The sequence below is a fragment of the Triturus cristatus genome, chromosome 12 (assembly GCF_964204655.1).
Source record: "Triturus cristatus chromosome 12, aTriCri1.1, whole genome shotgun sequence".
Classification (NCBI taxonomy): domain Eukaryota; kingdom Metazoa; phylum Chordata; class Amphibia; order Caudata; family Salamandridae; genus Triturus; species Triturus cristatus.
Genome location: NC_140595.1, coordinates 518,206,686 through 518,231,531, shown reverse-complemented (window position 1 = coordinate 518,231,531; position 24,846 = coordinate 518,206,686). Strand labels below are relative to the sequence as shown.

The window sequence follows — 24,846 nt, the reverse complement described above, 5'->3', positions numbered from 1 at the left end:
GACCTTAGGCCCGCTGTACAGGAGACCATTCTCCCAGAGATCCAGTGGAATCCAGCCTGATCACCAGCTGCCTGGTTTGCAGCCTGCTACCGCGAACCTTCCAGAGAAGGGCACTCTTTCTGCTCCCTGCAGAAATCTTCTCTGGTGTGACCACCTTCTTGCTGCTAATGGGTCAGCTCAGATAAGTCCCCCAGTTCAGCTACCTTCTCCCCTGTAGGTACTGGGGCGTCCCCCTCAGGGTCATCCTCCTCCCGGACCGTGTGAACCTCAAGGGCAGGTTTCCCACACCCCCTGCACTTTCCCTTGGCAGGTACCTGGGCCACTGTTTCAGGCTCCAGTTCCTTCTGATCACCCTTTCCGCCCATCATTGACCAAGTGGTCACACATGCCCACTCTGGCAACCCAAGTATCTCCAAGTGAGCTCCACATCCTTCCACGAGGACTGCTCCATGTCATTTCCTAGCAGACAATCTACAGGCATGGTAGGGCTCACAACCACCCTCAAGGGAGCCGAGACCCCCTCACTCAAAGGGAACCTGAGCCACCATACACTGGCGCTCAGAGTTTTCCATGGCAACTACTTGGTGGAATGCCCCGGGGACTACTTGCTCCTTAGAGAACATTTGACACTGGACTGATGTCACACTGGCTCCAGTATGTCTGAGATCCTCTACCCTTTTCCCATTGATGGTCACCCAGGCGCTGTATTTTTTAGTGTTAGCAGGCACTTGGTTTCCTGAGACCATCTCACTGTCCCCTAGTGACATAAGAGTAATTTCTGGGGGATCCCCACCCTCCTGTGGATACCCCTTCTCCCCAAGCGCTACACTGGCCAACACCTTCGTCTGCCCACTGGTGGGTGGCTGTGCCCTCTTGGGACACTTGGGACCCCCTTCAAGTGACCCACCTGCTCACAGGCATAGCACTTGCGGGGCCAGTTTCTGCAGGCTTTCCTGAAAAGACCACTGCTTTCTTGTCTCCTGGGGGATGGGAACCTTTACCCTGGGTATTAGTTTGGGGCCCTTTAGAGAACTCCTGTGCTTTAGCCTTGCCCCCCCCCTCTTCTGCTGGGGACCCTGCATACCTTTGGCTGAGTCTCCCCCAAATGCTTTCTTGTGGACCCTGGTACTCACCCAGCGGTTCGTCTCCATAGCAAGCTTCCTGGGGTCAGTCAGCTTACATCAACCAAGTGCTGGTGCAGCTCTGCCAAACATGGACTAGACAAGTGCTCCCATGCAATTAAATTGTAGAGCACTGAAAATCTGTCATATTACTGCACTTCACCCTGCCATCCAGTGACTTGCAAAATGAATCCACACTTTTCAACCAAGTGTTTGCATCGATTTTCTTACTGGACCTAAACTGATCCTAGTATTTTTCAGTATTGAGATCATACCTGGTGAGAAGGGCCTCCTTCATGTCAGCATCGGTGAGGTTACACCCCTTAAAGCCACTAAAGCGTCCCTCGTTTCTTCTGGGAAAAGAGGCCACAATCCTGCCCCCCAATTCTTCTCAGAGACCCCATTCATGTGGATAGATGCCTCATACCCCTGAAACCACCTTTGTATGTCATCCCCCTTCTTTAATTCCTTGCCTACCTTTCTCAGGAAGGTGCACAATTCTATCTGCCTGCACTGATTAGTTGCTGCCACCATCTGTGCTGGGCCTACTCCTTAGCTCCAGCTTCTTAAGACTACGTTCATGATCTAAGATCATCTTTGTTTCGTTCATGGCTATTCTTTTGTCTTCCTTTTCATTATCCATCCAGAGTTTTTCTAGTTCAAACTTCCTTGCTTCCCCTCTGTCTTCCAGCTCCACTGCTGCCTGGCCTGGAGGGTTCCCTCCTGTCCCAAAAGCACATCCACCCTAGGAAGAGGCTCCTCCGCCTCCCCACTGAGATCTCCAGATTGCCCACTTGCATGTCTGGCTGCTACCCAGATCCTCGGCACCTTTTGTAGCTCCTCCTTCCTGGTGAGGCCCCTGACTTGGACCTTTAGGTTTTTACAAATAGCCTTCAACTCCTTCACGTTGTAGGATTTCAACCTATCCTCCTCAAAGGCTACTTCCAAGGATGCAACAGATGATGCTCTTGATTCAGGCATGATGAAGTAGCACGTTCAAGTTCTCAACAAACTGGCAATATCAAAAATAGGCCAAAAAGAAAAAGAACCACTATGTGGCAAGTAATGGTCTCCAATATGGTAGTAGTGAACACCAATCACTGTAGGTCAGGTGCAAACACAAGTCCTATTCTCACCGCTAACAACCAATGTTAGAAATGGGGGTCTCTAGTTGGCAGAGATAGGTACCGTTGTCCAAGTAGGGACCATTCTTCCTACTCAGGGTAAGGGAGTTACACTCCTGAAATAATCCCTGCTAGCTCCCTTGGTAGCTTGGCACGAGCAGTCAGGCTTATCTCAGATGCAGTATGAAAAGCATTTGCACATAACCAGCAGTAATACAGTGTAAACACTATAAAAGGACACAACATCACTTTAGAAATATATCCAATATTTTTCTATCTCCAAAACAAGACAAAAAAGATAGAAAACCAATATACAGTACTTAAAAATATATACGTTGCAAGATATTCTTGAAAATTGCAGAAATATCTTAAAAACATAGTTCTTCCAAGTCTGTAGCTCTGTCCAGGGCTACCACGGCACTGAAAACAACAGAACCCAAAGTTTCGTCTGACTGCATCGGTCGGGGATGTCGGCAGACTCGTAAACAGTACCTTTTGTGTTGCGACCGACACGTTGGTGCGGGCTGGTCGTGGCAACCGTCGCGTGAGAAATGAAGCGGTGTAGCGTGTGGTGCCCTCAAGGCGGGGTGGAGGCAGCAGCTCGGTGACGGTCGTCTATCGGTATCGGTGAGACCAGGGCTGCGATGCGGGGTGAAGGCGGTGCTGAAAGATCTGTTGGTTGGCCCAGATGGCTGTGTGGGATGAGGCGGTGCATCGTGAAACTTACGAGCGGTGCCCCCAGCCACGATGTTGTCACAGGTGTCAAAGTCAGCAGGCAGAGACGGTGTCAGTGAGACCAGGGCAGTGAAGTAAAGCGAGACGGTGCAGAGTGCGGTGCCCACAGGTCCCAGTGCAAGCAGCAGCTCGGTGACGTCTTCGTCGGTGAGAGCAGGGTTGCGGTGCAGGATGCGGTGGTGCCTTCTGCGGTGTCTTCAGGATATGAAGCCAGCGATGGAGTCGGTTGCTTTTCATTTCCCTGTGGCAACTGAAACAACGGTTTCAGCAGCGGTACCCAGAGGTTGGTGAAGTCTTTGCAGTCACTGAGACTTCAGAACAGGAGGCAAGCTCTATTTCAAGCCCTTGGAGATACTTAGCACAAGAATAGAAAGTCCAGTCCTATCACTGCCCAAGGCAGAAGCAGCAACTGCAAGCCAACCCAACAAAGCGACAACACAGCAAAGGGTCAGGACTCCTCCTGGCAGCTCTTCTAGCTCTTCTTCTTCTTGGCAGGTTCCTGGATTCCAGCAAGTTCTAAAATCCTAGGTTCTGGGCCCCAATATTTATACTCAAAATTCCTTTGTTCCCTCAGGCAGAGAGTATCTGTCCTTAGTTCAAACCTATTTGGTTCTCTCTGGCCCAGCTTCCCAGCAGGAGGTGGAGACAGCATTGTCTAAAGCAGACCAGTCCCGTTCAGGTGCAAGGGAATCACCTCCCACTACTCTAAATGCAGCCCAGGTCTATTCAGCCCAGTCCTGACTAGTCCCAGAAAGGCAGGACACACCTTGCCCCCCCCCCCGCCCCCCGCCCTCACCAGTGGTTGTCTGAAGAGAATACCTATCCCCAGCCTCTGTCACTCCAAAGCCAGTCGGTCAATCCATAAACCCAGCAGAGGCCCATAGGATGGTTAGGCAGGAAGATACCTACTTTCTAAAAGTGATATTTTCAAACACAGAACATGAAAATCATCTTTATTAAAAGATGCATTTTTACATTCTGAGTCCAGGCATACTAAACTCCATTTCCCTATCTTGTCCCCATGGGAAGTTGTGCTTATAAGATGTTTTGAGTAAAACTCCCATTCTTTACTACGGGACAGATAGCCTTGTAGTGTTGAAAATTAAAATACACTGTAAGTCACCATCAGGACATGTCACACACACCAGTATATGTCCTTCCTTTACCATACTGAGCACCCTGCCCACAGGGGTACCTTAGGCCTACCTTAGGGGTGACTTACATGTAAGACAAGGTAGGATTAGGGCCTGGCAACTGGGTGCACTTGCCAGGTCGACATGGCAGTAACAAACTGCACGTAGACACTGCAGTGGCAGGTCTGAGACCCCTTTTCAGGGCTGCTTGGGTGGGTGGCACAATCAGTGCTGCAGGCCCACTAGCAGCATTTGATTTACAGGCCCTGGCACTCTCAGTGAACTCTACTAGGAACTTACTAGCAAACCAAATATGCCATTTATGGAAACATCAATCCATAACACAATTTACAACAGGAGCACTTGCACTTTAACACTAAGCAGGGAGAAAGTGCACAGAGACATAAAACCAGCAAAAACAGAGTCAAAACTGGGATGTCAGAAAGCCTGGGAAAACACGGAAAAAAGATGCCAGCTCTAACATTTCCTTGGGGGCCGGATGAGCTAGGGCCCAAAATCGACAGCTACCCACTTTGTGAAAAAATTACCAGTTTTGAGTGGAAAAATGTGACGTATTCACGTTGAGTTTTGGGGAGTTTCCTGCTGCAGGTACTAGGCCTACCCACACAAGTGAGGTACCATTTTTATCGACAGACTTGGGGGCGCATAGAATGGTAGAACATTTATTATTACCAGTTGTATTTCATTGCACTTGTGCCTTCCAAATGTAAACGGGTATGTAAGAAAGAAGATGTTTTGAAAAATACCCTCTTAATCATATGCTAGCATGGGTACCCACAAATTCAGAGAGGAACAAATAACCACTGCCCCTAAACTCCATATTTTCAAACTTTATTCGGCGGCATGCCATTAAAGTTACCACACAGCAACAATAAAATGCATTAAAAGACAAAATTAAAAGGGCACAACCAGCATAGTGCGTCTACTAAGCACAGACATTGTGTAGAACATACATTTAACATGATTCTCACACAAAGGATAAAATGATCTACGGACCTTAAACAACCATTGCGGTTAATCAAATTAATATAAAACAATCCCAAAGGTAGTATGTGGGCAGCTTGAAGTGAGTGCATCATACGTACACTTGAAATTTGGGAGGCGATAAGATGGAGGCTAACCTAAAGTGCAATGCAAAGAGAGCGTAGTTTAAAGTGCAATAGGAAAGCATTGCCGTAGCAAATTGGTCCAGGCAAAATAATCTGACTGAAAAAACAGGTAAGGGGCTGGAAAAATATTGGGTACAAACTCTTTCTACAAAAATCTCAAGGGTCGGCTATGCAGGGCCGACTGGGAACCCAAAACAGCTCTGGTACATTTTGTCAGACCAGCCCCCGTACGGTGCATAGCAAGTGCAGTGAGCCAGCCTGACCACTACAAATGGGGGTTATGGGGGTTTCTTCTCCCCAAGGAAATGTTGAAAACAAACGGTACATTCTACAACACATCTGTCATAATATGTTCAGTTGTATTAGCTTTTAAAGTATGGTAAATGACCTTACTGTGCACCAGGATACAAGAATCTTTGTTAGGGCTCTTCAATGATTCCCTCATTAACACCCTCCAATAGTGCCTCTCATTTCTCTATAGCCCCTCTCCCACATGTATTTCATTTGTTTATAGCACATCTCATATCCGTGTAGGGTATTGGAGCACTTTACATCACAAACACACACACACACACATACATGCATACAGAGACAATGAATCATATGTGTTTAAATCGGGGTATAGAAAAATGTACATAAAGCAAATGGGACTACGAGGTGTAGAATTCATGTCATCAAAACTGGTAGGCATTTTGTAAGAGTGCTTGGTCTGGAGAAGCTCAAACTCCGGATTCAGAACACAACACAGTGGTTAGGATTGACTTTCATAATAAGAATTTCTCTCTACCCTAACAAACCTTTTCTGGCAACATCAGGATAACGAAAGACTGGGAACAAAACAGTGTTTAAACCTATACCATGCAGTTTGAATTGAGCTCTTTGATGGCAGTGTATAGGTCACTGTGCTAGATTACGATAGCAACTTATGAACTGCACACTAACCAAAGAATCTCTGTGACAAAAGCAGTAACCCACTGAGCTATGCACATAAAATACTATTCTTTGATATGCATGGTACACGTTCTTTGCAGCAGGCATATTAACCCCTGTGCACTACCTTAGATGAGTGAAAACTGCCATTAAAGAAAACTCCCATCTCTCTCCAGCAGGTACATTAATCGCCAGAGTTATTGTGACACTTTTATTGTTACCTGAAAACTGCTGAATATACAAGGAACTTTGCATTGCTTTTAAAACTGCTGCACTGCTACAAAATTGACCCCAACAAAACCGGCCCGCCACCCTCCAGCCTCCCTGGGAGACACCCAATGCCTGATATGACCAGTCCAGCCTGCCGCTATGGGAACTGAGGATGATAAGCCAACTAATACAGATAGGAGCGTAAATGTAGTGTACAGTGCATGTGGCTTACTTCAAAACAAAAAGTAAACTGTATAACTATGGGCATAATGAGTTCAGTGCCATTGCTTTGCGTCTTAGGAGCCAGGCTCTCCCCAAGTTTTTAGGTACATCACAAGTAAGAAGAGGACTAGTGTCTGATCTTAAAATCCTCAGGGCCACAATATGGATGATAGTGCTTATCTGCAGGCAAACTGGTTTGATCCAGGACAGTCTTTGGTGAATATAAGCAGGGCAAGCAAACATGGTGTATGTAATAAATTAGTTAAAGGTATTGCAGGCTGGCCACAATGGATGTTGTGTGGAGGACACCAACCATTTGGCTGTGAATGTATTGAGTGGCAAGTTGCCAAACTTAATCTGAATATAATGCTTCCTATCAGTAGGAGTCTAAATGAAATCCAAGTAAGGCTCTGTATGGCTTGAACATGACAAATTCATCCATAAGTGTACCCCTCTTGGAAACGTTAGCATCAGTATGGGCTACCCAAGAACAATAGATGTCTTTGAGGGTCTCTTTGGGAGGGATACTGACTGCCGGGGAGAAGTCCCACAAGTCGAGTAAACCCAGAGAAATCTTAGGGGACAATCTTATTACAAGGTAATGGAATTCACCAACCTTCTCAATTTCACAGCCCCCAAAGTATGGCTTTCTTCTAAATGACTTGTGCTGATTTATGGCCACGTACCTTGTTTTAAGTGAGTTGACTACCAATCCATGCGTAGTGTAGAATTCATCTAAGCAATTCCACTCAGCATCTGCGACACTAGTACAGTGGAATCAGCAAAAAGTAATGTAGGTGTTCTCAGGCTGGCAATGGAAGGAGCATCATACGTACATGCTGACAAAAAATGGATCACATCATTCAAATATAGTGAAACAAGGTGGGGGGCAGGACATAGCCAGATCTTATGCCCATTTCAGAACTACTCTGTTTCCTTGATACACATTTTTCACCCTACATATTTCACCATATGAGTTGGTCTATGCTCAATGCACAAAGGAAATAACATTGTATGGTGCAGCTCAGTTGGTGGCTCTGTGTACCTTGGTTTCTTGGAGAACCTACAAACCCTATATATCCTAGCAACCAGAAGGGCCATGCACAATACGTCACTTCCTCTGGATACTTTGTAACCGCGGCCTGCGCTGCTGACTGAAGCTAGTTTGAATCTTGAATGATGACCCCTGATGAAGGGTTGCGTCATTGACCCGAAATGCATTGGGTAGTTTATTTGACCATGGAAAATCATTAATTGAATGGAACATCTCTCATTGTTTATGAATGCATTACTGAGAATAAAAAAAACTTTTGAAATTCGAAAAAAGTGCCGAATTATATTGGAATCATTGGATTACAATTTGAATTAACTTGACAATTATTTCTACAGTCATTGACGTTGTGCTCCCGCCAGTGAGAAGGTGCTCCTCTCACAGACTTGTATACATTCAGTATTGGTTGCCTTCGGACTAGGCACCAGGCATGGATGCAGACCATAGTGTGTTTATTCTCATTAACATTAGCTGAAACAACCAAGTAACTAGTGCCCACTGGCAACATTGTTCCAATGATGGTGACTTTAGCAAAAGACTATTTGTTGATACCATTTTTAGGAAAAGAAACAGAAACCTTTACCCTTAACACTTTTTCCTATTTTTACCAATAAACTCAAAATGTAGCTATATTTTGCCTATTTTCTTAGTCCCCTCCAGGGGCATCCACAAACCTTGGGTTCCTTTAGAATCCCCAATATGCTGGGGGGAAAAAGGACTCAAATTTGGCGGGATACCTTATGTAGGGAAAAAATGTGTTTTGTCCTAAACGCAAATTACCCAAAATACCCAAAAAAGGGTCCAGCAGAGGGGGTGGGGCAGCAGATAAGGGGTTAATTTAGGATCTGTATAATGGTGTCCTTAATTTAAACACAACTCATATAGAAAGGCTACAGAAGAGCGATCCATGGTACTTTTAAGAAGTTCTTATTCTTTCGTGCACACTTTTGATGTCTGCCCGTTGCAAAATGTGTGGTTCAGCGAATATCCTCCTCCCCATCTGTCCATCCCGTACTGAAGGTGAAAAAACGTCATTACAAAAGGCACATGCTGCTTTTCATTCGCAGCTATAAAGTATTGCACAACGTAGTGACCGGCTGGCTGTATTTCATGCTTCACGTCATTACTTCTAGATTTGCGCCGGGTGACGCACCCTCGTTCCAGGTTTTATATTTACTGCTTATTTTGGAATATAGAATTTTTACGTGCAACACATTCTTTCTCCCTGTAGTAAAATGTCACACACTTGAGTGGCAGGCTTTGTTTCTACCATGTGAATCAGAGCGTGTAATGGGCCTTGTGGAATTTCTCTAGGCTAGTCTGGGTGCAGTACAGAACTCAACTTTACCTATGGTGTGTCTCACTCTGGGCTTGTTGCATTTCCAGGGGCTGTGCACATTGTGTGTCTGCTATACTAGGTGTCACACACACCATGCCCAGTCTTTGACTTAATTTACCATGTGTTTTGCACGTTCCCTTGGTGAGGATTCAATTTGGTGTACCTGCTATTCAGCTAAAGAGCAGCACAATACACCTTTTTTCTCTGTGGTAAAGTAATATGAAGATTCTTTTTGAAGTTTGCTCTAAGTCTCTGTATAAATTGAGCCTCCTCCGTTTGGGATAACTGTTTATTTTGCTACCCAGAGTTGTACATTTAAGTCTTGTCATTGCTGTGTTTGCGACTCCGGGCTTGTGGCATTTCTCTAAAGCGGAGTATTCTCTCCTTGTACTATAGCACCGCGCACTCCAGTCCCAGGCCCGGAGCCGGCTCCGCCTTTTGCCGCCTCCCTCTTCTCGGCCGGGGCTGTATTTCCTCGGCTGTCCATGGCTCGGTGCTGTTGGCTCTCTCTGTGGCTGATGATGAAGCCCAGGCTGTGCGGGGCTCCCTACGGGATGAGAGCGCTCCCCCGCCGGGACTCCACTCCTCACATCCTCCTGCTGGGACTCTGCTTCCAGCCAAGCCTGGCTTTATTATGTGTGTCTGCAGCACTGCAGCCCCGGCAGCGGCAGCAGGAGGAGGAGGAGAAGGAGGAGGGCAGCGCAGAGCCAGGACAAAGAGCAGGACGAGAGCGGGCTGCGGCTGGACCCGGGCACCCACAAGCAGCCCTCCGCCCCATGGAAGCAAGGGCAGCTAACGCCGCCAGCACCCCCGGACCCCGACATAGGGTGGGAGAGCTACAGCCTAACCGGGGCTAGCCCCCCGACACAGAGCACCCCTCTCTGTCGGCACCTCTCAGTCCGGAGACTCCTCAGGGAGCACCCCTCGGCTCTGAGCCTCCCCTCCCGGTCCAGTGCCACTTACAGAAGGGGGTTAGACCATCCCAGAGAGCCACCCCCCCCAAATCCCCCACGGGCGATTTACGGTCACCCACGGGTGGGGTACCAGCTCTTTCTGGACACCCACAGGGCGAGAGCACTCCCCAAGCACCCACAGAGGCGGAGGAAGCGCCCTCCCCGAGCACCCTCGGGCGGTTATCGCATTGAGTGCTGCGGTTTCTTGAGCCGCGCCGCTGCCTCTGCAACGAACACTTCCTGAGAGTGAGTGTAACAGTGCCCGCGAGCCTGGGGACGCGGCCGAGAACGGGCACCGGCACACCCCCACCACCCGGTCCGCCGGGTCCGGTTTATTTTTTACACCTTGTCAACGGGGGTCCACGGTGGATCCCGAGGCGCCTCCAGCCGCATCAGTGCTTGGGGGCAGACGACACGTCGCCCCCTTTCCCTCTGGCGGAAAGAAGCAGCTCACTTCATCCATAGCAGGGAAGCAACGGCCGCCGGTCCACGGAGAAAGTTTGAGCAGGCGAAGAGGGCGGCGAAGAGAGCCCTGGACATGTCCAGGCGGAAGCAGGCCAAGCCGCGCTCGGTGAAAGGTAAGGGGCAGTCTCTGCGCCCGTCGCCGCTGCGCTGTTTGTTGTGTTTGGTTTTCCCCTAACTCCCCTCCTCTCGCGGTCCGAGGCGGCGAACGAGCAGCCGGTGCTGCCTCGCGACCAATCAGCTCCAGCTTTTGGGCAATGGCGCCAAAATCCGAAGCCTGCACACGAGGACACATATAGTGTGCTCAACGGCCCCCTGCAACTGCCGTAGAGACGTCACACGAAGGTACGTGACTGCGGCAGTAAATAATGAGTCTTCCAGGCATATTGACATAACCTGCAGGTACCACCTCACACCTATAGAGAGGATGTCACGCTGGAAAGGACCGACCATAGACTTGGACAGTCATGCCAGAGATGTCTCGAAGGGCCAGATTCACATCACACTGAACCAGACACATATTGCACTTTACTAGGGGCCTGTCATTGCAAACCATTTCGTCAACAATTTATTTTCGGTTCTGGCTGATGGCACACTACATTACCATTCCATCATAGGCACCAGACCCTCACCATTTCAGGGATACAAATACATTTCTAAAGATCGCTTTCAGTAAGGTATCACACCAGGGACACAGATATGGCACACATTTTAAGAGAAATGTCATACCCCTCAACATATACAGCTCATGTTCCCAGCTACTGCTGGAACTATGTTAGACTTTGCCTAGTACCCATCATGCCAAGTACCTATCACACCATCTCAGACTGCCAGGGATGTTTCAGACCTCATTACGGATTTGTCATAAAGACATTTCATAGAAAGACACACCATGCCAAGAATTTGCTGTACCCAGGTCATGTCACATCTCGTCACACGATCTTCATTGATCTGTCCTACACTGCCAGAATTGTTATAGTAAGAGTGTGTTACACAACAAATGTGTGTCCTCTCCCACATCAGAGTTATCTTATATTGATATCTCTGGCAGGGATTCATTACACCCTGCCTGGCACTCATCACACTATGTGAATCATGTCATAGCAAGAGACATCCTAGACAAGGCCCACTCTCCTAGAGACATGCCATAGAGGAAGACTGTCTACATTGCCATAGGAGTACATGCTTGTGATCCAGTATGAAAAGCATCACATACTATCGGTGAGACAGTTACCTGTCTTGACGTATTCGCATCAGGACGTCATTTGAAGTCCTATATATCAAATGAATTACCCAGTCAGTAACATGTTACTAACCCAATAACAGTTGGCTTGTACCCTGCCAAACAAGATATGACCTATCTTGCCAGAAATCTCAAACACGGCTAGGAACATTCTGCTGGAACACTCTCATAGGCAGCTAGCTAGTGTACAATCTTTTCCTCCTGCCATAATATGTTGTACCCATACATATTTGTAGAAAAATGTATGCACTTTGCCATTTACAAGTCGTACACTACTCAACATGTTCTTTTTAGACAAGAGAGGTCCAGCCGCCACTGGTCCTCATTGCTATATCTGCTTGCAACTTGGGTAGACACTTCAGACTTGATGTAAGACGTGTTCTATTGCCACTGGCTTGTCACACTCTACCAGATTCACCGGACACGTGGGTTCATAATAAATGTGTACAAACGGACATCATACCTGTCACATATGAACCATTCTCAGACCCTTTTGACACCCACCACTGCCAAATACACATTTTAGACCAGTTATAATGTGTCTGCAACAGTCATGGCATGTTGTGGAAAGTGTAACTGAGGGATGAATCCCACTCTATAACCTATATTTTGTAATCTGGGAAGGAATTGTTGTATTCTGCCAGATATGCACCATACACGGTTACATTGCAAATAGTATTACCATCGTAAGATACTTATTCTAATTTAGGTTGTACACATACATATCATTGGACAAACAGATAGCAGGAATGGACATGTGAACTCACATGAGGATTCATGTCCTCTGACAAATGCCATAGGTATGGGGTATGCAGTGAAGGCCATGGGCAGGGGTGTAGACACTGCCTCTAATGTTTGTACTTTTAGAAAGAACAAAAAAATCCTTTTTCCCTCAAGGATATCGTCTTCCTTGTATTTGAATATTTTTGTAAATGACATGAAATTCTTTTCTATCCCTCAGTGACTTGATAAGAGAGCAGTTTTTTTTACCTGCGTTAATATTCGCTATAGTGACATCACTATGGGTAGGAGGATCCAGTCTAACAGAGAAACCATTGATCTCTCAAGACAAGCCTTTCGGTCAGACATTTTCTAATGGAATAAACTCTTAAGATTTGAAGCACATTCGCAAATGGGGAAGAGGGACGAATGTATCAAAAAGCACTACCCAAACTGTAAGAATGGAATTGATGAGCCTTGCAAGTGCGGTTTAGTAACATTGCCCACAACATACATATGGCCATAAACCACTCGCGATGCAAGGACTGGAAAAATGAGAGCTAGATGGTGAAATAAAGAGATCAGATCTAGAGGGAAGTTCTTCGTTAAAACCGGAAGTGATTGTCCTAAGAGTGAGCGTGGTGGTGTTGCAGGCCAGAGTCCAGCAGAGCTAAAACCAAAATTCCATATGAGGATGGGATTGGAATGCTGCGGATTGTGTAAGTAGAATAAGTGGACATTTTGAGTTAATGTTGATGGTAGGCCAACTAATTGATGCCTGTCCATTGTTTTCTCTATTAATAGCTTGTGTGCTAACATCTTGATAAGGTCATGCACTGTGAATCAGTTCACTTAACGATGCTCGCTGCATGATCACATTAAAATGCAACTCTCAGAGAGGGGTTTTCATCTCATAGAATCAGGAAATAGACCAGTTCATTATCAGGCCCGTTCAACAGCTAGAGTGGGGTAATTTCTCAGATATCTCTGGAGATGACTTCTGCAATGCATACACAGTCAGAAAACTGTACAACTGCTTAACACCAGGTTATAGACTTGTACACTGGCAGACACTCGTCAGAGACACTCAGACCTATAGGGGCATATCTTTGACTGCCATAGATATATCAAAGAATCTTTGAGCTTATGGGATCGGTTTATAAAGTTACACAATGATACATTATTATTATGGGAACATATCCTTTTTATAGGGACACAGCTGGTAGAGATGGTTCATAGACTGTCCTTGCTCATGGGGTTAGGTCATAGATTTATACTTCACCAGACACAATTACAGCTGCCAGAGATGAGTAATAGGGCTCGGTGCATTCCAGATCCAGATGAAGCTTTTTGAGTGGTCATAGGTTTATACAGCTCATTCAGTGAGGCCGGAGACATGTACCGTGCCAGTGTTGGATAATTAAGCTTCGCTGTACAGGCAAGAGTCGGAGCACGTTGTAGGCCCAGGTACAGTGTATCCCCCTGCACCCAACAGAATGGGAATTGTTGTTCCATGGCCAACACTTCCTCAGGGGTATACACAGACTACCTTTTATGTTCCAAGACAGTCGACACCCAAAATGGCATGTGACATTACTCATCCCCACATCTTTGTGTTATTTCACAGACATTCATTCAAAAAAGAGATGTGAATTGTAAGGGTACTACTCCCCTGGGGTGGTCTGTAGGTGATGAGCATGTGTGCATATCAATCCGACAATAAGGGTGGGCTTGATGTGCCCTACTCACATGCGGCTCCCAAAGCGCTGTGGGGGACTGGGAGTGCAGCTCCACCTCAGCCAAATAGACATGTCTTGTTGTTCCGCATGTAAGCATGCTGGGTGTGAGATTGTTGGAAGTTGACTTTCATCTCGTCCATGGCTTTGCTTGCGGCGTAGGTGGCAGCTCTCCCTCTGCCTTGTGATTTACCGATCCCGGTCGAGTCTGCAAGGGCAAGTTTGTCAGAGCAGCAGTTCCTCTTGGGGATGTTGAGGTTGACTCTCGTGGATGTCTTTGTGTCTGATGATAGCTGATAGCGCACTCAAAGTCTCTACCCCACACATTTTCTGTACATATCGTGCTCAGCCATTTGAGGCTCCTTTGGGTTTTTAACAGTTCTGCCATTTTATTGACTTCTTTTTGTTGTTGTTCGATAAGTCCTTTTGATCTTACTAAAATTATATACACATGTGCATGTTAGCGGGCTTTCAGCCATCCCTCTTTATCCATTGGTCTTTTGCTGTGTCGTTCACACATTTTTCTTCTGCTCACTACACATTGCAACAGTGGCTTACCCACTTCAGACACTGGCTTACTTCACAGTGCATGATGGCATTCTGTTCTTTCATCAGCGGACAAAGTAGTTGTCTCTTTTTTTTCTTGGGACTATTGCAGGAATATGTGCTTGTTGTGACCAAAACCCTTTTTGCTTTTAGCCATTAAAACAATATATATTATCAAGGGCATGTAAACTTACCCAGCATAAAGGTTTTCACACAAAAAATGGCAAAACAAAAAAAGCACTGTTAAAGCCAAAAAGCAGGCAACCAATGGCAGAGCTGTTGGTTTTTGCCATGGCTTGTGTTTAGGCCTAGAGTTAGCCAAAACCCTTTTATTTTAGTAAAATTATATGTGTAATATACTTATAGGGGCTTTCAGACAGCCCTCTTCATCAATTGGTCTGTTGTTGTATCATCATTCACATTTTTCTTCTGCAGATTTGAGCATGGGGCAGTGGGCAAGCCCACTTCTGCTGTTGGCTAACTTCACTGTGTGATTGCCTTTAGCCCTTTTGCAAGGAGCACATCAGCACACAAAGTAGTTCCTTCAGTGCGAGGGACTACTATGCCAACATGTGCCTTTCGAGACCACCATTTATTTTGTTGCTTTTAGTGTGTGGTGTTTTTATTTAAATTAATTTTTTTATGCTTGATGAGGGTCCAGCAGCTTCCCCAATGATATTGTGTTTCTAAACCAGCATTGACAAAGCCAAATGCCTGGCAGCCAATGTCAGGCTTACTGGCTTTTACAGTGCTTATTTCACTTTGGCTGGTAGACCATCCAACTTGAGTTCTTGTTTTCGCCCAATCCTGTTTGCATAGATATTTTCCTGATAGCCCCTCTTTCGATTCCCTTTATTGGTGTTTAAAACATGGATACACACTCTTGTTCTGGTCATATTCTCCTCCTGGTTTTTCTTTTCCTTCTAAAATGCCAGTGTTCAGTCTTTTTCCCCACCCACCAATGGACACTTCTTGTCTGCTCTCTGCGTTTTGGCAGCAGATGAACCATTGTCCTATAAAAATCTTCCCCAACCTACACGCTCTTACCTTGTTTATTACCCTCAAGTCTTATCATGGCACTGCATACAATTTTGTTCAATTGAAAACAAATAGTTAAGCCACAAGCAGTACTTTTAAAACAAATTCAAAATGGTCTTCCTCCATGACTCCTTTATCTAGGACCATACTTAAGCACGCTTACTGGACCCATGTTCATTATAGCGAGTTCCAGAATGTGACTGAGGGGTCACTCACTTCCCTCTTTTTAGATTTTAAACCTAACTTTCAATGGGAGTCTTTTTTTTTATTTTATTATTCCTTTAGCTGCAAAGTCTATTTTTCTTAAATTCCGCTATAGCGCTTTTCCTTCTTACTAAAATGAAACCAATCGAGCCCAATACGTACTGTATGCCATGTTTGCCAGTATTCAGAAAAATCAACAGTACACTTTGTTTTTTTCTGTCTGGGATATATTCACCCCAGAAAAACATGGATTATTCCTTTGTGTAAGCAACTTGGCTGCCGTAAACCTGAGGTTGCCATACGGCTCCTCTGCACAGAATCTATTTAGACAGTTGCCTGTGTGGTATCCACGTTTCTTCACTAGACCTCTTCCATCAGAAGTAAGGCGCTGGAGTGAATAACAAGGCTGATCTGTTTACATTGCTGCTCTTAATCCAAGTTCCCCGATTTTGGAATTCTCAAGATATGATGTTTACAACTTGAGGATTCTAATTGATGTATATTTTTATATCCATTTTAAATCTATTCATCTACCAATTTATAGGGGATACCCATATAATGTGATTAATTGTAGCCCATGGGCATTCTTTTATTGTATTGATCATTGGGTATTTTAATGGTATGTTGTAGCGCAGTGTGTTTTTATCTTTCTCTGCTCTTAACTTTATGTACGTACTGTATTGTTTGCGTACTTTTATGGGCGAAAAGCCCGATTAAAGTGCTTGATGATGGAAACGTTTAGGACAGACTGGCTTTCTTTTTTATACACAATTAATAGACATCTGTGCACCTAAGTAAAAGCTGAAACGGACTGCAATATTTTAAATTAATAACTTTTTTGTCACCCTCTTTTACCTGATGCATGAATGGAAGAGCACCTCCTGCCCAAAAGTGGATGTAGTATTAACCACTTCAGATTTATGGCTGAGATAGTAATTTCTTGTCATTTATTAACTAGTTTAAAATGTCTGAGGTAAAATTTCAGTTCATATCAGTCAATCATTGTTTTAGAGACAGGCGGGGTGAACAGCTTGTCCTGTGAATAGGAGCAGCTTGCTTTGTCACCCGGTGATCTCCAGGGGAAGGGAGGAATTTTTTCCTTATAATGCCCTTTCCGCACCTTGCATTCAGATCTCTGTACTGCGTGTGCAAGTCCCTGAAAAGGTGGCCGAAGGGTGTCACCATGTAAATGCATTTTCTGGCAGGAATTCTTCTCCGTGAGCTGTCTGAAAATGGAAGGCAATATATGTAATTTCTTCAAATTAGCTTTTCTTTGGGACCTTACAAAATTGCGTAAAATAGTAACTGATGCTGCTACCTACCATTAAACGGTTGTATGGTGGAAGAAATCTTGGTGTCACCAGTTAGCTGTCTGCTGCTCTGTGTCCATAATGGCTGCCAGGGCTGCCTTCTAGCATTCAGCGGCGCCCACATGGGGTCCTGGCAGCAGCCGAACAGAGCTGAAGTCGTAGCACTGAGTCACTCAGAGGAAACCTCTTGAATGATGGATTTACCACATGAAATGAGGAGGAATTTGTATGTCCTACTGTCAACCTATGATTTGACAGGTACAATTTACCCTTGTCATAATACTCCCCATTGGCTTGTCTCTTTGGGCAGAGCAACACAGCACTCCTATTATACTTTTACAACAGCGCTATTTCCATCTCTCAAATATTAAATTCCCATACTGAATAACTCAAAGTAGACTATTTGTTTGCTTTCTGTTGGGCCGATTCGTTAACATTGTAGTTAGTATGCCACAATTCTCTTGATTATTGTTTTTGATTGTGGGCATGCGTACCATGCAGAGGATATCTGAGTTTTCAATCCTCACCTGGCCCACTCCTAGCTCACTCCTGGTTCCCCCAGGGCCTCATGTGGAATCTCCAGTATTTGGCTTGCTCCTGAATTGGTAAGAGACTCCGAGAGCGTCAGTCTGGAATGGATTTCCAGAGAAACCTATGTATTGGTTTGTAGCACATGTATGAAGCACCTTACACCAGACCCAAGTGCATAAATAAGAGACCTCAAGGAGGCTGTGTTTGTTGTTGCATGGCTTTGCGATTTTTGAGCTGCATACTCCTTTTCATCCATGGGCTTTTCTTCTCACACTAGTAGTATTATTACTTTGTTGAGATACCTCATTGGCTAAGATGCCTTTCCCAGATTGACTGACCCTCAGTGCAAAACCTCATGAGTTCTCGAGGCTCTGAGTGACCAGTAAGAGTGTAAACCATATCTCACTACATACTTGTTTTTGGTTTAGCTCATGTGGGTTCTTTGGTGGAAACATGAAGCAGTATATTACAGCAGGAAGACACATCTAAACATTTTTTTTCCCTTACCATATTATTATAAACGAATGCTTTGCTTTTCTTAGACCTAAGTTTGAGTTTTTAAACCGGAGCGCAGTCCATATGTTTGCATGGCTTGCCTTTCTAACCATTTAAAAGAGACAAATGGGAGTATATTTTCAAGATGCAATTACATCATTGCTCATCTAAATGCTGATTGTGTAGTAGAGTTTGTAGTAATATCTTCAAGGCCACAATCAAAGAGCATTTTGTGAAGGTGTCAAAGTTCACGAAGCAGAGCCAGAGGACGCTTATAAAAGAACATGTCTTCCATTAAAGCTTATCTGATTGGACGTTCCAAATCTCCCTGTTCAGAAGTTTGTTGTGATCAGCAAATATAAACATTTAAATTAAATTTGAGTAGTAATTTGCTAAAAGCACGGATCTCTTGGTTCTCGTGATTTGTGAACAAATACAATTGTTTTCCTTGATGGGCATGGTAGTCTAATGACCATGTATCAATTTATTTTTTGGGTAAAGGAGAAATGTTGATATTGAGAAATAACACTACATTTGCAAGATCAAGGATTGTCCAACTCCGGCAACAGTGCAAAGCTGAGAATGGCCAAAACACTTTTGCATGATCCAATCCCTCTAACAGCTGGGTGGAGGTAGAATAACAAATCTGTATGGCATCCTGCATCATGAGGTTTTATATCCACACAATATGTATACTGTTGCATTTTTTTAGGCCTTGATCCACAAACTTGTTCTGTGAGTGATAGCATTGTTCTCTTACACTCAACTTACAGCCGCAGTTGAAGGAATAAGACGAACTTATGGACTTGGGTTTTGTGATTCAGACACTTGGTGTGTGCCCATTCACCTATAACCTAGGCATAGAGGTTTGACCTGGCGATACATTATTCTGATGAATGTTAATGGAACACCAATGAGCCTTTTTTGTTTTTTCCAAAATAGATGATATTTTGGATCCATCTTTCAGAAAAACCACTTGAACTACTATCCTAATATTTGATAAGATCATGCAAAGGGTCCTTTCCATGCTCCTCACCAACGTCCCCAACAATAAGACACTGATGTGCACCTCTATAGTGACTCAATTCACTTAGACCGGCTGCAAAAATGTACTCTTGTTGGACTAATCCCACATTTTGAAATAGGTTTTGACCTTTAAGGGAGATTTACATAGAATCTTAAAAGCACTTTTAAAAATCTATGATGATCTCAGATTTCCTTGGAGCACGCCTCATGTACAACATATACTTATGTGTGAATACTTCAGTTGGTGGATACTCTGCACAGAGGTATGCAATTCCACATTTGCATTTTTTTCTACAGGGAAAAGAGCCAATCCTATTCCTTCAGATTCCCATTAAATGTAGTGGGGTGATCTTACCCTTTCCCTTAGGCTGGGAAATACATTTGTTGCTACTGTTAACAGGAGTGGTTTTATATGTGTCTTCTGGGAAAATACCTGCTAAACGTTTGCTATTATCCATAAAGGTATGATTTATGGGTTAATCCCTACAATTTGTAAGGTCACCCACCAGAACAACTCATTTCCTGCCCATAGCCTTACATATGAAATGGTTGAAAATTAGTTGTCTTGCTCTTTTTCATCCATTGTAAGTGCAATTTAAAATAATAACTGGGAAACAGCATTAGAGTTTACTAGGGCAATTTCTTTTTTCAAGTACTTAAAGTCCTCTTAAATTCACTAAAAGTATATGACTTAGGCCATACATTTTCATCAGTCCCCTGCTTCTAAGCATGGCCCTGCTTACCCTCCTGAGCAGTCACAGTTCACTAATTTGAACTTGATTCTGTACCCCACCCCTTTTATTGCGTTACCTACACATGCCCTTATTTAATTGAATGGCGGTATGTACTGTTTGTAAAAACAATATTTATTTAATTCGAATCATTCTTGCCAGCATTCAAATGTTAGTAATGCAGAATGACCAAGACCATTCAATTAGTTCTTTTGAGTGTCAAGTCTTTTTACTATATGCAAGAGTGCTTTTTATGCACTCTGGGGAAAAGCCCGTGTTGCAGGACTGCAGCTTACACTGCACACCTAATCAAATGCATTATTCACCTGCATTCCCTTCTTGTTAATGTATTTTAAACTTGTCTTTTTTATGAATTTCATTCTTTTGTATATTTATGTGGTGTTTTGTGGTTATCTAGCTTAACCGAATAAAAGTGTCATTTACTGATTGGCAAGTGTGTGCCTTCTCATGCTGCGCCTTGTGGGTCTGCGAGGCTACCCACCTTAGTGGGAGCCAGTCTTAGTCTCTCACTAAAAAACCCTACTGGTGGCGAGGTTAAACACCGCGAGAGCACTGCTTTCAATGCAGAATTGGGTATCTGGTGGAGGAAATATCTGCCCTCAACCCATCTATTCGAAGCACAAATGTTAAGAAAAAAGTCGGGTTCGTTCGTTGTGCTGCAGAATTAAGCTATTTTCAGAATTTTGTAAGGAAAGCATCAGTTGGAAAAATGCTGATTTCTATCTTTTCTTGTAAAAATATGAATACAATTCAGTATTTGAGAATTGGTGGCATGCTCTGATAGCCATTTCAATTGTAAAGACCTCCTTTCTAGTCAAATTTGTCTATTACGTTTACAACTAGCAGCTGCTTCGGCGAACAGGTAAATTTTCATTTCCTCTCGGTGTTTTTCAGATTATGAAGTTCCCATTAGTATTTTAGATGTTCTTATTGCCTTTCGTAAGATGCGCAGTAATATGAGCGATTGGTCTAGTTATCTGTGCGAGACTCATGGCAGGCGTTGAATTGCTTAATGTTAGACTGTCTATGGCATTGAGAGCATTGGGGATATGCTGAGAGGCATTGGTGAGGTTGCTCCATTGCAGTTCACAAATTCTAGGCTTCATCTCTTAACCTCATTGAATAGCTTGAGTTTGCTTTGCGATCTAAAATTGGTGCCAAAAAGGCAATTTTAACTGCAACGGATGGTTTTGTGAAACCTTTTAATATCCAATTGATGCACACAAACATAAACAGTTACTTTTTCAAAAATTATATTAGTACTTCTCCAGTTTTAAAGGTTTGTATCTCACTTCATAGATAAATGCTGGTTTTAAATCCTCACACCAGGTCGTTTTTTAATTAAACATTCACTGACTTTTAGCATTCAGAATATTTAACAAAATACTGTTTATAAATACAGGTTGTATCAGTGCTCTGTTAATACTATTACCCAAAGGATCAGTTCAGGTTAGATATCTGATAGACTCTACTAAGGTTCTTATGTCATTGAGTAGTATCTTTTTGAAAAATCACATTCCTGTTTCGAGTTACTTTTCCTGTCTCTAACACTACTTGGAACCAAACTGTTCTAATATGATTCCAAGTCACATTGTGATGAACCTTTAACATATCATGACATCCAATAGGCTACCGTAAAAGTGAAAGTTTCCTTTGAGTAGCTTGTGTGTTAGAAGTGAAAAGGATTCTGGAACTTATTGAGTTCAAGAGTCAACCATTGGTTGAAGTTGATCCCGGGCAATACAGATTAATGTACCTATATACATACATTTGTTAGAGTGAAAGGAGCATTTGAATATATAACTTGTACCTTGCATTTACACGGTACGCAACCAGGTACAGTGGGAGTACTGGAAGTGGTATAGGAGCTTGCGCATCTGCTGATGTATGTGCTGGTGTTCCCTCGGGGCATCCATTTTCCCTGTCATGTTAGAGTCTTGGTAGAGATACCATTTTTTGTGACAGACCAGTGGACATGCAGCAGAGACAGGAGCCTTGAATACAGGGCTACTGCCATAAACTAACCTGATTTTTAGGCTGTAACTCTGTTTCCCCGGTTCTCATCCCCCTACCAGGTGCACTTAATGGTCAGCGTTTGGTCTGTCAAGTGGTCTGTGGAACAATGGACATCTTCTTGGGTTTTCAGGTTGCTCACAGCTCTCAACTGCATAATTATATACAGTTGACTCAGTGCTCTTGGCGTTTAGTTGAACCTAATGCATTATGAGAGTTGAAGTGTAAATTCAGTTCTGTTGAGCTAATTGAACTTCCACACCTGAAAAAACAATGATTGTGGAAAAAGAGAGATAATTTAGGGGCTTATGTCCGGGATGATATGGAGTCATCCATACCCATTTTCTGTTTGCTGCTTTATTCAGCCGCCGAAATTCTTTCCCACTCGCTTGTCTCATTGGACATATTTGCCATCTTTCTTTAACCCCTTCAGTGCCCGCCCCTTTCCCCGCCCAGTGCCGGCCGTTGCATTAGCGGGCGGGGTCTATGACGAGCTGGACTCGTCATGGGCACAGCGCCACCGCGGCCCATGACGAGTCCAGCTCGTCATGGGCACTGAAGGGGTTAATCCATTCTAGCATATACATGCATCTATGTATTGAAGTGTGTAAATTGATGCTTACCCAGTGAGGTCCGTTATGAATTGAGATGGACCTTGATCTCAATAGGGGGTGGGGGCTTTCACACAATATTTGAATAGCAGTAGAGGCTGCTTGTCTGATGGTTATCATCTGAGATCCCTCAATGGCCATGTCACACATAGTTTGTGATCCAAGAACAGAGTGGAGACCCGAAGAAACCTGCTGCATGGCCAATGGTGGTTTAAGTTAGTGGATGATCTCCAGCAATCCATCCCAGTCAAGGTGATTGGGTTAAACAGCTTCAGTAGTAATCTTAGGATGCCGAAGTTTCCATGAATGCTGTGACTCAGGCAAAACCAAGCATGGGGATTTTCAATAATCTACTGGGATGCATTTTCAGGTTGATAAAATGTATGCTGTTCGATTGTGTTCCAGTAACATCTGTTACTAAAAGTGCTAAGAAATGATAAGACCATTATTGCTAAACATCACGTGTACTGAACACACGCTATTGAAAAAGAGATGGCTGGGTTGCAGCTCTCCACTCTGGTGTATGGTCAGTGTAGTTCAGCATATGTGGATAGGCTCGATTAAAGTTGGCTTTGAAGAAGACCCGGTTTGGATTATTTGTTGCTTTTTTTTATCATGCCTTATGTTGCTGTCATTGTGTTTCTCTTGATTCTATGGGATTCCAATGACTATATTTCACAGTTTCTTCTTTTTTCCGACTCTTATGTCTGCCGAAAATTAGCTGGTGTTTTTTGTTGTTGTTTGCATTTGCAATGGAGCTAGGTTGTCTGGTGCTCCTCTCATCTGGATCATGTTTGCTCAACAGATATTTGACATGAGATCAGTCCATGGAAGCCCCATTGGACATCGACTCCAGTTTGAGCATTGGGCTGCCCTGGGCACTTTTGTATCCGACACATTTGAGAAAGGTAGTAGGCTTAAGAATCTTGATTTGTACTTGGCCATGGAGGACGAAGAAGCCGGATAAACATTGGAAACGTTACTTATATGTGGTCCAAAATATTGTCACCTGTGGTGATAGACTGGTGCACAACCACTGGAATTATTTTATGGTGGAGGGGTTTAGGTCAGCAGCAAGAGCATTTTTATTCCTTTTCATCCAGACTTCGAAGTCACGGAGTATAATGTTCTTCCTCAAGTTCAGCAGTTTTAATTTCAGGTTCTGAAATGTACACTCTTTATAACTAGGGCGAAACTGGTCCAGGGCTGCTTGTGTTTGTCTCTGGAAAGGTTTCATAGCATGATGGGTGGCTGACCAATGTGCTCCTCTATGTAGGCAACAGTGTCTGATGCAAATGGCTTTGTAGGATGCTGCTATGGCCGATAGTTATGCACATCCAAGCTTTTCTTTTTAGTATACTTCTACCGCATCTGTTTGAGCTTGTGTGTCTGTACATTTTGTAGGCTTATAGCAACTATTGTTGGCAATGAGCGACCTTGAATTTAGGGTTCACCGGCTTTTTTTTCATAGGTTAAAACCAGTCTTGCTATTATAATGAATTTGTTTGCCTCTTTTACAAATCTGATGCATGGTTCCTGAACTGCTGGCTTCTTTGTCTTACATCTGGAACAATTCATGTTTCTCCTTTCGACATCCTGCTGCGATCTTACCACTCTCCAGTTAAAGTGTACCCCTGGTGAAGAAATGCATTTTTAAATTAAGCAAGTTTGCTAGTGCATGTAAACGTTAGCTCATTGTCAGTCTGTTTACCAGTTGCAGCCTAAATTGACTGTATACCATACTTGCAGATGTTCACTTGCTGTTGCCTGAGCTTTGTTTTAAAGTATGGTTCATTAATTAGTTCAATTAGTAGCTGTGTACATGATACATGCAGCGAACAAGGTATAAATGAGTAAGTAGAGGTACGCCCTTCCAGGCGATTAATCAAGAGAGGCTAGACCCTGTCTCGAGGACCTTTTGTATTACATACCCTTAGCCTCATTAATCACCTACATCTCACTGGGTTGTAGGTAGTCTGCATTAACTTGTGATACTTTCAGCAAGTACTGGCATCAATCTGTGCCATATACCTTCCTCAATAAACCCACTTGATCATACAGTAACTGCCCATCCGTGCCAGATGTAGTTGATGATAAATTCCTTCTATATCCATCAATAGCTTCTGTCCTTTGTGGTGTTCCCTGAGCCTCTATACACAGTACAACATCCAATATTTTGAATGGCAACTTTGCCTGTTCAGACTACCTGGC

The 24,846-nt window shown here is 44.0% G+C and overlaps 1 protein-coding gene across 1 annotated transcript in view; it reads left to right on the top strand.

Annotated features, from left to right (window-relative positions):
- Positions 1 to 9,542: 9,542 nt before the first annotated feature.
- The window catches only part of ZNF423 (zinc finger protein 423), a 503,577-nt gene continuing 488,273 nt past the window's right edge, over positions 9,543 to 24,846 (top strand). Inside the window, exon 1 of the mRNA XM_085640111.1 lies at positions 9,543 to 10,526. Within this exon, the coding sequence (XP_085496237.1) occupies positions 10,487 to 10,526 (40 nt within the window). The 5' untranslated portion in view covers positions 9,543 to 10,486. The remainder of the gene's footprint in view (positions 10,527 to 24,846) is intronic.